The 12,665-nt window shown below is 34.9% G+C and overlaps 1 protein-coding gene across 6 annotated transcripts in view; it reads right to left on the reverse strand.

Annotated features, from left to right (window-relative positions):
* Myo9a (myosin IXA) overlaps positions 1 to 12,665 on the reverse strand; it is a 269,269-nt gene that overhangs the window by 155,516 nt on the left and 101,088 nt on the right. For all 6 annotated transcript variants that reach the window (XM_029565051.1, XM_029565050.1, XM_029565049.1 and 3 more), the window contains exons 10-11: positions 10,673 to 10,789; positions 6,212 to 6,346 (exon numbers count right to left, since the gene is read on the reverse strand). In XM_029565051.1, coding sequence (XP_029420911.1) covers positions 6,212 to 6,346; positions 10,673 to 10,789 — 252 coding nt within the window. The remainder of the gene's footprint in view (positions 1 to 6,211; positions 6,347 to 10,672; positions 10,790 to 12,665) is intronic.

A 12,665-nucleotide genomic window follows, 5' to 3' on the forward strand; every position in this document is an offset into this window, starting at 1 on the left:
AATTATAATGGGTGTCTTATTGACTTGGAAAGTGTGTTTGTGTGTTTGTGCGTGTTATGTATATATGACTTGTTTAAGGGCATTCTATTTTCATTCATTAAGCTGGATTTTTTTTTTTCTGGTTCTATCTTCCAATTCACATTCTTGTAATCTCTAAGTTTTAAAAAAACATCCTGTATTCTAAATTTCACTGAAGTCAGGCTTTAGGAAGGTTTTAAGTAAGTTTGTATTAAACATATTGCTTTTCAAATTTCTTTCTTGAAACCATAGTTAGAGTCCATGTCTGTTATATCATGCCCATTATATCATCTACTGTACAATTTCTCTTAGCTTTTACCACATTGGTTTACTTCTATGCTTTCTTTCCTTTCTTCCTTATTTCCTTCTATAAACACTGATAATTATGGCACTAGGATAGTCTCTTCCTTTACTAAGGCTAAATTTACAAATGGCTAAAAATACTAGAAACTCTACTTTGTTCTGACCTAATCAAAAACAGAAACCTAAAGTAGGCCTCAGTTTCTAGGATGCCATACCTATTTCTAGTTTACTTTTACTCCTAATATGTAACCTTTGGGCAGTGTAGAGCTAACATTGACAGTTAACTTGTGAATCAGTAGAAAATTCTATTCTGCTCTTTAAACCATTAAGACTAATTAAGCAGCCCTCTACCAGAACAAAGGAACATTTTTTGAAAGAAAGCAACCCTGACATGCTGGGCTTACCTGCTTGGATTAACTCCTTACAGACGTAAATTTTCACTTACCTAAAGGAAGCCCAGTATTTTTTTTTTTTTCTAGCACATGAAAATTTTTATTTGTGTCAAATGCTTAATACAACTTTTTTACAGTAATAAAATACAGATATAATTTAAAGGTCAAAATGATTATATAATTTAAGTACATTTGGATAGAATATAATAATAGAAATTGCTATTGAATATGTACTGTGTACTTTTTACTATTCTAAGTTTTAACTTACATTATCTCTTATACTTTTACTGTTTTAGTTAGCATACAAAATAATGAGTTTCATTATGGCATTTAATACACATATCAGTGAATTATTCTCAGTTCACTCCTAACACCTTCTTCCGTTCATCTTCTTCCTTCCTATTAATCCCCTTCTTCCCCCAAATACTCCCTCTTCTGATTTTATATCACATGTACATGTTAAATCTAGATTCCATGTATAAGAGAAAATGTATAATATTCTAGCCTGAAACCCAGTATCTTACGGTTCATTCTGCTTTGGTTGGTTTTTGTAGTTGTTGTTCCTTTTCTTTTTTGGAAATGTTAGAATTTTCTAGTCTGATACCACCAGTGTAGAATGAAAACAAAAACCTGCTAGATAAAAACTCCTCAAATAACATTCCTAGACTTCAAATTTTCTAGCTTCATTGCTCAGGCACAATGATTGACATATGAGTGTGCTTCAGTTTTTAATGACTTGATGAATTCATTGATGAATGTGAAGGATAATTCAAGGCAACAAAAGAAAGTAAAAGGAAACATTATAAATTGTAACAGGAAACGTATTTTCCTATTAGAAGACTTTCAGTTGGTCTCATGAGAGTTCATGTGGTACAAACCACATGACCCCTGATACTATCCTGACTCAGAACTCACTCTTTCTTCCATGCTTATGTTAATTGGCCTGAGTGTGATTGCAGGAGAGAACCAACTCCTATAAACTGCCCTCTGGCCTCTGCACATGTCATGGCACAGGAATACCCACACACAAATAAATAAATGTGTAATAAAAAGTGTCATGTTTAAAACTTTAAGCGTCATCCAAGTGGTTAAGCCTATTATTTAGTATGTAAACAGGCTTTAGGTGAAAAAAAAAAGTATGCTTAGAGCTAAGACAGAAACAGGCCTCAATGGTACAAGCTTAATATAATTTTTTTAAATAAAAAAATAAAATAAATCTTAGGTGAGCCGTGAGATAGCTCAGCAAATTAAAACACAAACGTGTTAAAAATTTTAAGAAAATACAAGAATGGAATATGCAGGAATTGTGCGATACCATAAAAATACCAAACTTACAAATCATAAGCATACAGGAAAGAGAAGAATCTCAAGACAATGTTGTGGACAAGATCTTCAACAGGATTGCAGAAGAAAATTTCCCAAAATTAAAGAAAGACATGCCCATACAAATACAAGAAGCATATAGAACACCAAACAGACAGGACCAGAAAAGAAACTCTCCACGGGGCATGTCATAGTAAAAACACTAAACGTACAGAACAAAGAGAGAATACTGAAAGCTGCAAAAGATCAAAATAACAAAGGAAAATCCATCAGGATTACAGCTGACTTTTCAGTGCAAACTATGAAAGCCAGAAAAGCCTAGACCTAAGTATTTCCAGTTCTAAATAACCACAAGATGCCCACCTTGATTACTTTACCCAGAAAAAACATCTATTATACTCAAAGGGGAAAGAAAAATCTTCCATGACATAAATAGGCTGAAAGAATTCATATCCAGAAAACCAGCCCTTCAGAGAGTTCTTGAAGCAACACAAAGAGCTGAAGAAAAGAACAACTATACACAAGGGGTTATAGAAAGAAGCTCAATGAAACTGTAACTGTGGAAATGTACAGCTATACCAATGTGAACAGAAATAAAAATGACAGGATTCAATAAACATCTTTCATTAACTTTAAATATTAACAGTCTGAACTCCCCAGTCAAAAGACACAGATTAGGTGAATGGATTAAGAAACAAAACCCATCTTTTTGTTGTCTGCAAGAAACTCATCTCACTTTCAAGGACAGGCACTACCTTAAGGCGAAAGGATGGAAAAAAATATATCAAGTGAAAACTACTAAGAAAAAAGCAGGCAATGCAATTACAATATCTGATAAAATAGACTTCAAACTAAAATTAATCAGAAGAGATAAAGAGGCCCACTTCATTCTGATCAAAGGAATAGACCAAAAAGGTATTACAATCATGAACATATATTCAAACTCTGGTGCACCCAACTTCGTAAAAACAGTACTACAGGACTTTAAGATCCAGATTAATCCCAACTCATTAATAGTAGGGGACTTCAATACCCCACTCCATCCATTAGATAGGTCAACAGGCCAGAGACTTAACAGAGAGACATCTGAATTAAACAATACCATATATCAAATGGACCTAACAGACAACTACCAAATATTCCACCCAAGCACCAAAGGATATACTTTCTATTCATCGCCCCATGGAACCTTCTCCCTGGGGCACAAAACAAATCTCTACAAATACAAAAAGACTGAAATAATTCCATGCATTCTATCAGACCACAATGCAATAAAGCTTACAATCAACACCAGAAGAAACCCTAGTAACTACATGAAAACATGGAGATTAAACAACACACTCCAGAACGATGAATGGGTCAAAGGAGAAATCAAGAAATAAATAAAAGTATTCCTGGAAATTAATGCAAAGGACAATACAACACAGAAAACCTCTGGTATACATTGAAAGTAGTTCTTAGAGGGAAGTTTATAGCTCTAAGTGCCTACATTAAAAAATCGGAAAGAACACAAATAAATATTAACACTGCAACTCAACAAATGAAACCCAAACCCAGCAAACAAGAAGAAATAACAAAAATCAGAGCAGAAATTAATGAAATAGAAACAAAGAAAACAATACAAAGAACCAAAAGCTAGTTCTTTCAATTCCAAGAGCTGGTTCTTTGAAAAGATAAACAAGACTGACAGACCGCTAGCCCAATTAACCAAAAGAAAGAAAGAGCACCTCCAAATCAACAAAATCAGAGATGAAAGAGGAAACATCACAACAGACACCAGAAAGATACAGAACAAAACCTATATGCTACTAAATTTGAAAACCTAAAAGAAATGGACAGGTATCTAAAAGCATGGGAACCACCAAAACTAAACCAAAAGCAGATTAACAGCTTAAACAGACACATAACACATAAGGAAATTAAAACAGCAATACAAAACCTCCCAACTAAAAAAAGCCCAGGACCAAATGGATTTACGGCAGAATTCTACCAGATATTTAAAGAAGATCTACACCCAATACTACTTAATTTATTCAAAAACACAGAAATGGAGGGAGAACTTCCAAACTCCTTCTATGAAGCCAGCATCACTCTAATACCAAAGCCAGGTAAAGATCAAACCACATACAGACACATCAAAAGGATCATCCACCATGACAAAATCGGCTTTATTCCAGAGATGCAGAGATGGCTAAATATACCTAAGTCAATAAACATCATAAATCATATAAATGAGCTCAAAAACAAGAACCACATGGTGATTTCAATAAATGCAGAAAAGGCATTTGACAAAATTCAAAATGCATTTATGTTCAAAGTCCTAGAGGGAGTTGGACTGGAAGAAAAATACCTCAACATAATGAAAGCCATATGCAACAAACCCACAGCCAACATCATTCTAAATGGAGAAAAACTGGAAGCATTCCCAATGAAATCAGGAACCAGACAAGGCTGTCCACTATCTCCACTCCTTTACAACACAGTGCTTGAAACTCTTGCAAAAGCAATAAGAAAAGAGAAGGAAATTAAACGAGTAATAATTGGAAAAGAAGAGCTCAAAGCATCCCTTTTGGCAGACGATGTATTATATATATGAGATGCCAAAAATTCCACCAGAAAAGCCTAGAAATTAACACATTCAGTAAGTGGCAGGTTACAAAATTAATCTACAAAAGTCTGTAGCCTTTGCACCCAAATACGAGTACATGCAGTTTCAGCCACCTGATATTTGACAAAGGGGCCAAGAACACTCACGGAGGAAAGACAGCATGTTCAGCAAATGGTGCTGGCAAAACTGGATCTTCACCTAGAGAAGAATGAAACTAAACCCCTATCTTTCACCTTGCATAAAAGTCTACTCCAAATGGATGAAAGGCCTCAATGTGAAGCCTGAAACTCTAAAGCTGTTAGAAGAAAACACTGGCAATAACCTACAAGCCATAGGTGTAGGAAAAGATTTTCTAAACCAAACATCAACTGCCCAGGAAACAAGGTCAAGAATCAAAAAAAAGTAAAGTATAACAAAAGATTAATGGGGTCAATATAATTTTTTAAGAGTCCATGTGTATGGCTAAAGGCTACATAACAAGAAACAATGCCAGATAGGAGATACTTTCCTTTGAGTTGTTGGCCAGGTTGGCCCAAGAGACTCCCAGACAGTAAACCAACGTAAAACTGGGAAAATGAACAGCAGACCCCAATTTTATCTAAAGGAATATTGGCAACTGATTGCTGCTAGATGAGGAAGACTCATGTTCCTAAAACAAGGAACTCTAGATAGGCTGACTAGATTCAGAGGATGGACAAGCACTGGGGAATGGCTGGGCACACCAACAACACAGTGGACAGTAACAGGGATGACAGAGTATATGGGCTCCAGTGGTGGGGGAGGCTATGGGAGGGTGCCATTTGGGAAGTGGGTATATAGATGAATAAGATTGTTTGGGATGATCTGTATGATACACACAAACACAAAATCAACAAATAAAAGAGTTATAGTTGAGGAAGCAGCATAAAAATTTGCTTCATGCTAATTAGTAGAGGTGAAAAACATTACCAATGAAATCTACCTGATGACTTTATATCCATACTTGGGTGCCAAGGATCCCAGTGTAACTGACTGTGACTAGTAATAATCAGATACATAGAGATTAGAGGCCCACTATCAAAGGATGTGCAAACATCTAAGTGTTAGTAGCATTAAAAATGAGTTTTTCTGTACAAAACAGTGTATTTTAAAATGAAATGGAGATCTTTTTTAAAGGTTAAAACCTCATTCAATTCTATGTCTTATAGGATTTATACATTGCATTGAATCTATAAATGGCTTTTGGTAGGATGGTCATTTTCATAATATTAATTCTTCCAATCCATGAGCAATTAAACAAGGATTAAATATAGTGACAAAGCTCAGAGGATCAACAAAAATCCAACACTCATAACAAAACCCCCAAACACACTCTTCATTCAAGAATGCACATTAACACACACACATATTAGCAACACATCTAGCAACTATTTACAAAAGAAAGAAATCCCTGTGGACATGGCTTTGTCACTTCCTTATAATGCTATGAACACCATATAATCTGAACTGAAATATAAGACTTAAAATTGTTATCAGTAAAATTCAACATATGGGCAGGAAAGCAGACATAACATATTTAGGTACTCACTTGCTCCAACTTGAAAATATGCTGATTAAAGTAGTGCTGTAAACGTTCATTAGCAAAATTAATACAGAACTGTTCAAAGCTATTGTTTTCATAATCTTCAAACCCAAAAATATCAAGAACACCAATGGAAAAAGTCTGTAAAACAGGAGAAAATTTAGGTAAGAACAAGGTTCAAACTCACTATAATGTCCATATTATAAATAATAAACACTCTTTTGCAACATTAGAGAGGGGATTAGTTCTGGCCAGTATTCAAACAAAATATACCACAATCAATCAATATTTTACTTCTCTGAACTTTTCAAACATATCTGCAAATGACACTCATAAAATTCATTAGAAATATTTATTTTTAAAATACATTGATATTATTAATCACTGGATTTAGGAAAAGCTGGCTTTTTAGAAAAACTGACTTTCAACAGATGACAAATCATTTTAAAATATTTGGATGATGGGATTGGAGAGATGGCTCGGTAGTTAAAAACAATCTGACTTTTGAAAGAAATGCATCTATGCTCTGGAAATTGTTATTGAATATGTTAAAGATGCCATAAAATCTTCTAATTATGTGGTAACTAAATTAAAAAAAAAAAAAAAAAAACACGGGGGGGGGCATGCCTGTAGTCCCAGCACTTAGGAGGCAGAGGCAGGCAGATCTCGGTGAGTTCAAGGCCAGCCTCATCTATACAGTGAGTTCCAGGACAGCTGGGGCTACAGGGAGACCCTGCCTCAAAACGACCAAAAAAAAATAAAATTTTTGGATGAGATCAGAGTGAACTATATTTTTCCGTTACAGTGGTAATAATTTCACAATTTATACCTGTATTTAAGAGTTTTTCATTTTACTTGTCTTTTTAAATAACTGACCATCAACTGATAGAGATGAAAATACGGGAGAGGGGTGAGAGAGCTGAGGGAAACAGCAACTCACCCTACCAACTACAGTATACTTGTGTGCACACATGCAAATCGACCATAGTAATCTTTTTTCAGCACTACAAATTGAAATTAAAACAGAACTTTTCTGAATCCAATCCTATTTTATTTTATACAGTATGTCACACATGTTATCTTTAGAGTAAAAGCTAGTGGTAGAGAAAAAAATAGTTTGTACCAGCTCATGTATGTCTTTGGGTAGGTAATTTAAACTTAATATAGAATTTGTACTTTCAATATTAAAATTTTTTAAATTATCTTCACTTTTATTTTTATTTATTTTTATTTTATGTGTATACTAAATTTTTTTATGTGTATGTATGCAAGAATTTGGTAGCTATTGCTTAAACTGCTTTCTGGGAAGGACTGTGTACTTTAACCTGTGTGTAATTCTGGCTTCTCTACATTTACTCATATAGGAAATTTATCATTACCTTTATTTTCTAATGTAATAAAAGGAACTATTCCTTCTTTTTTGGCTATTTTTTTGTAATAAAAGTTGAATGGCTTATGTTTTCTCAGTCTTATTTCTCTGTATTTATTTACATAGTTTTATTTGATTTTCTTTCCCATTTTCCTTTTTAGGAGCTATTGCACATGTTGCAGAGATTTAGTTTGTTGCATATTGCAAATGTTTTCTGTCTTAGTTACTTGACTTTTAATATTTGTTTATGTTATGTTTTAAATTTTTGTGCAGATACTTCTGTCATTTTTTTCTTCTTTTAGATTTATTTTATTTTATTTATTTACTTAAGTAGGAAGGTGTCTTCTAGTCTAAGAATATAAAATATTTAGCATTATGCTTTTGGAATTCAAATTTTTATGTTTAGGCTTTTGGGTATTTTTTTTTTATAGCCCCTAATCAGAACTCTTTGTTTGCTTCTTCTTTTGAAACAGGGTCTTGCTTTATAGCCCTGAACTGGTGATTCTCTTGATTCTTATTCCTGACTGCTAGAATTATTAAGTGTGTGCCACCACACCAAACTCTGCAACTTTTTTTAATGTGACAGATTCTATAATATTTTAATGCGACATATATTCAATATCTGACAGATTATATATATAGATATATATAGCTTTATTCATTGCTATTTTAATTTTCCGTTTTAGTTTTCTCAATTGCTCTATGACCCAATTTCCCTTTTAAATGAGAAATGTCATCTTTATTGTTTAATCCTACTATCTTAAATGTAAAATTGCTCTTATATTAATTTTTCATATTTCATGTAATCCTGTATCTATAACATTATACTCTTAATTATCAATCAATTTATTTCTTAAGGGCATTATTTTCATATTTCTTCTTAAGGGTCTAGATTCAGTAACCAGAATTAATCACATAAAATACTCTTGGTACATTTTTCAAAACATCTCTTGTATTCATTACATTACTTTGCTTACTGTATCTCTTAGCAGCAGGGAAGAACTTTTTCCATTTAATTAAAATTGTCATGCCAATTGTACTTCAGCTATAATCCCAGTGCTTGGGAGGCTAATGTATAAGGATTGGGAGCGGGAAACCTGCCTGGGATATATAGATCTGTCTGAACAAAGAAAAGACAGAAGCGGGAAGGGGAGGTGGTATGAATGATTGCTATGACAAATATGTGACAATCAATTTAAGGTAGGTTTATTTTGGCTTGTATTTCAAGTGTATAGCCCTTCCTGGTTGTGAAGTCATGGTGGTAAGAGCTTGAGGCAGCTGGTCACATTGTACTTGTAGTCAGAAAGCAGAAAGAATTCTAGTGTTTGGTTCCCTTTCTGCATTGTATTCATTCTAGAATTCATAACCCCCCAGTTCACAATCAAGGTGCATCTCCCCAAGTTAAAGCTCTATGGAAATGCTCACACAGGTACTCCCAGAAGTTTGTCTCCCAGATGATTCTTTATCTTCTCAAGCTGACAGTCAATATTAAGCATCACAAATAGTAACAGTGTTTATAGACAGATATTAGAGCTGAATCTGAGTCATTCTTTATAAACATTACAAAGATAACTCCTAGAAATCAAACATCCAGAAATAAGAAAGTAGACATTTATCTACTCAAGCAGCTAAAGTCTGATGAGGGGATGGGGGGTGAGCGGGGGGTGAGAGAACAACTTATGGGAATTGGTTCTTTCCACCGTTGGTTCTTTTCACCATGTGAATTTTGGGATTCAAACTCAGTTTGTTAGGTTTGGTGTCAAGTGCCTTTAACTGCTGAGTCATCTCACCTGCCCATTAATTTAGTCCTCAAAATAGAATTCTGGGCAGAAGAGATAGCTCAGTCTGCAAGAGTAGGTACTGCTCTTGCTGAGTTTGGTTCCCAGCACTCACATGGCAACTCACAACTGCTTATAACTCCAGTTCCAGAAGACATGATGCCTTTGGCTTCTGTGGGCAACTGCCTTCAAGTACACAAACCCACATACACGCGTGTGCACACACAAACACACACACACACACACACTAAAAATAATGACAATCTTTAAACTTTTTTTTTATAAAATAGAATTCCATTTATAGTAATTGAAGTCAAATGAGGAAGAATTGCATTTTTCCTTGCCAGGGGTATTTTGTTCTGCTGGGTCCTTTACTTAGGTTACCTTTTAATTTTCTCATAGCTGTTGTTTCCATTCCCTAACAGAGCTCAAGAACTTTTGAGTTTAAGGATGTCTTTGCTTTCTCAAATTAAAATAATCAGTCACTTAGTGTGTACTTTGTACATTTGATACTGTGATGCAGAAATTTCATGTTAAAATTTGGACATATTTTTGGTTCAGATAAATTACACTTAACTGGGCCGGGTGTGGTGGCACACGCCTTTACTCCCAGCAAAGGCAGGGGGATCTTTGTGAGTTCAAGGCCAGCCTGGTCTACATACTGAGTTCCAGGACAGCTGGGGGCTACAAGGAGACCCTGTCTCAAAAAGACAAAAAAAAAAAACCAAACCCAACTTAAATGGATTATATGTGTGAACATTTTTGTATTGTAAAATAAATTTAAAAGTGAAGGAACTGGAGAGATGGCTCAGTGGCTAAGAACACTAGCTGCTTTTGCTGAGGACCCAGTTCAATTCGTAATGCACCCCCCCACCCCCCGTGGTTGCTAACAACCCTCTGTAACTCCACTTCCAGGGGATCCAACATCCTCTTCTGCGGGAACTACATGACATGGGTGCACTTACATACATGCAGGCAAAACATTCATACACATAGAATAAGCCAAAAAAATTTTAATTAAGTATTCATTTATTTATAGGCGAATCTATTTCAAGAGATCTTATATAAAAATAAGTGTCTGCAACAATAAAGCTTGATTCTATTTCTATTTTTAAAATGCAACTCCTATGCAGATCTTTGGCATGTAAACATAGAAAAAAAAGTTTGGAAAGACAAATGACAAAGTCACCTGGATAGGGAAATAAATGACAGAAGTAAAAGATTCTATTCTATATAACTCTATGCTTTAAAATTTCAAGTATTAGTCCATTTGTTAAACAGTTTCCAGGAAAAACACACTATAATCCAGTAGATCTTTACCTTGGTATCATCTTCCAAATCTTTGCTATTCAGAAGTGCATGATTAATACGAAAAACTATCCAGTCAAACAGAGCACTATATAAAGACTTAGCCATAGAGTTTCTCACTGTCACAGCCTACAAAACACAAAAAGGGTTATGAGTACAAAGTAGAATGGTAATGTATGACTAAAACACAATAATAATGCTTCTCTTTCATTTCAGAAGGAAAACCTATTATCTTGAATTAGAAAGTCATTTTTCTGTCCATATAAGCAGCGTACAATTGAAGTTTTCTATATGTACTAATTAATTTAATCCAACTCACAGAATCTAGGGCAAAACTGCCACAAAACAAAAACAATATGAAGGTCATTCAGTTCAAAACATTTTTACTGACTATAGGGACATACTTTCCCTCAAATGAAGAAGGTAAAATAGGAAGTTTACAAACAAATGACTATACAACTAAAATGGGAGAGAATAAGATAAGAAAAAAATCTGACAGCAAAAAGGCACTGCTATCTGTACAATCCTACATGTGTTCTAAAGCAGGCAATTTGTTACCATATTGACACTACTAGGTTTCTTCAGCTTGTCATCCCCAATATGCTAGACTTATTCCATCCTGAGAAAAACAATTCCATCATTAAGGATTTATGAAATTTATTTTTCTTACTTTATATTTCTCTGTATATATTTACAAGTCCAAACTTGCTCTTTTAAACAAAAACAAACAAACAAACAAAACAAAACAGGATTACGGAGCTGGTTCAGCAGTTAAGAGTACTTGACCCACAAGCAAGTGGACAAGAGATCAGATCCCCAGAACCCACATGCATGGCAACCCACCCATAATTCCAGTGTAGGCAGGCGGAGACATGGGATCTGCATAGCAAGTTGGCTTGCTATGCAAGCTCTGGATCTGATGGACAGACTGCCTCAAAAACAGAAGAGTAGGAAAGGGGATGGGAGAGGGGAGAATAAAGTAGAAGAGCAACTGATCTACATCAACCCTGAACCTCCACAAGCACATGCTCACAGGTACATCCACACCTACACATACATGTGAGCCCAGACAGATACAAACACAGATACACACACATACACATGGAAAATGAGAAGGGAGCTATTAATTAAATAAATTCACCACTTAGGAAACACTTTAAAGTCAGGCCAGTTGGCTCACACCTATAATGCCAGCCCTCAAGAGGCTGAGGCAAGGAGAGAGCAATGAGTTCAAGACCAGCTAAGACTACAATGTCATATTCTGTCTCAAAACAAAAAACAACAAAAACACAGCACTTTACTTTATAAAAATAAAGACAGTCATTTAAAAGAATATAAATCCTAATGATTTAGATGTTTATTATCAAATGAGTTATTTGGAGCTTGTATATCCAGGAATTTTTTAAAAAATTTTATTTACTTTTTTAATTTTATGTGTATTCGTGTATTACCTGCATGTAGGTAAGTGCACCCATGTTGTGCAATGCCCGTCATAGGGCAGAAGAGGCTGTTGGATCCCCTGGGACTGGAGTTACAGACAGTTGTTAGCTGCCATGTGGGTACTGGGATTCAAAGCTGGGTTTTCTGCAAGAACAACCAATGTTCTTAACCGCTGAGCTATCTCTCCAGCCCTCAGGAATTTTTTTTTTTATAGTAATACCTCTATTCTAACATGCTAGAGAGTAAGGACTAAGAGCTTATATACCCTTCAATGCCTATTTCTCTACTTATTATAGCTGTGTGGTCACAGGCAAGTCACTAAATTCTTAGGTTGTAGCTTATACATCTGTAAATTGGATAGATGAAGAATTGATTTTGTTTAATTTGAATGATTAAAAGTGTCAGAAGCCAGGCATAATGGCATAGGTCTATGCTCCTGGCACTTAGGAAGTAAAATCAAGAGGATCCTAGTTCCAGTCTGGTTAATACAATGAAATCCTTCTGAAGAGCATACAATTTTTCTTTTCCTTTCAAGTTTCCAGATACCTCCCCAGCCCATAGGAAA

The sequence above is a fragment of the Nannospalax galili genome, unplaced genomic scaffold (assembly GCF_000622305.1).
Source record: "Nannospalax galili isolate Female #2095 unplaced genomic scaffold, S.galili_v1.0 scaffold54, whole genome shotgun sequence".
Taxonomy (NCBI): Eukaryota; Metazoa; Chordata; class Mammalia; order Rodentia; family Spalacidae; genus Nannospalax; species Nannospalax galili.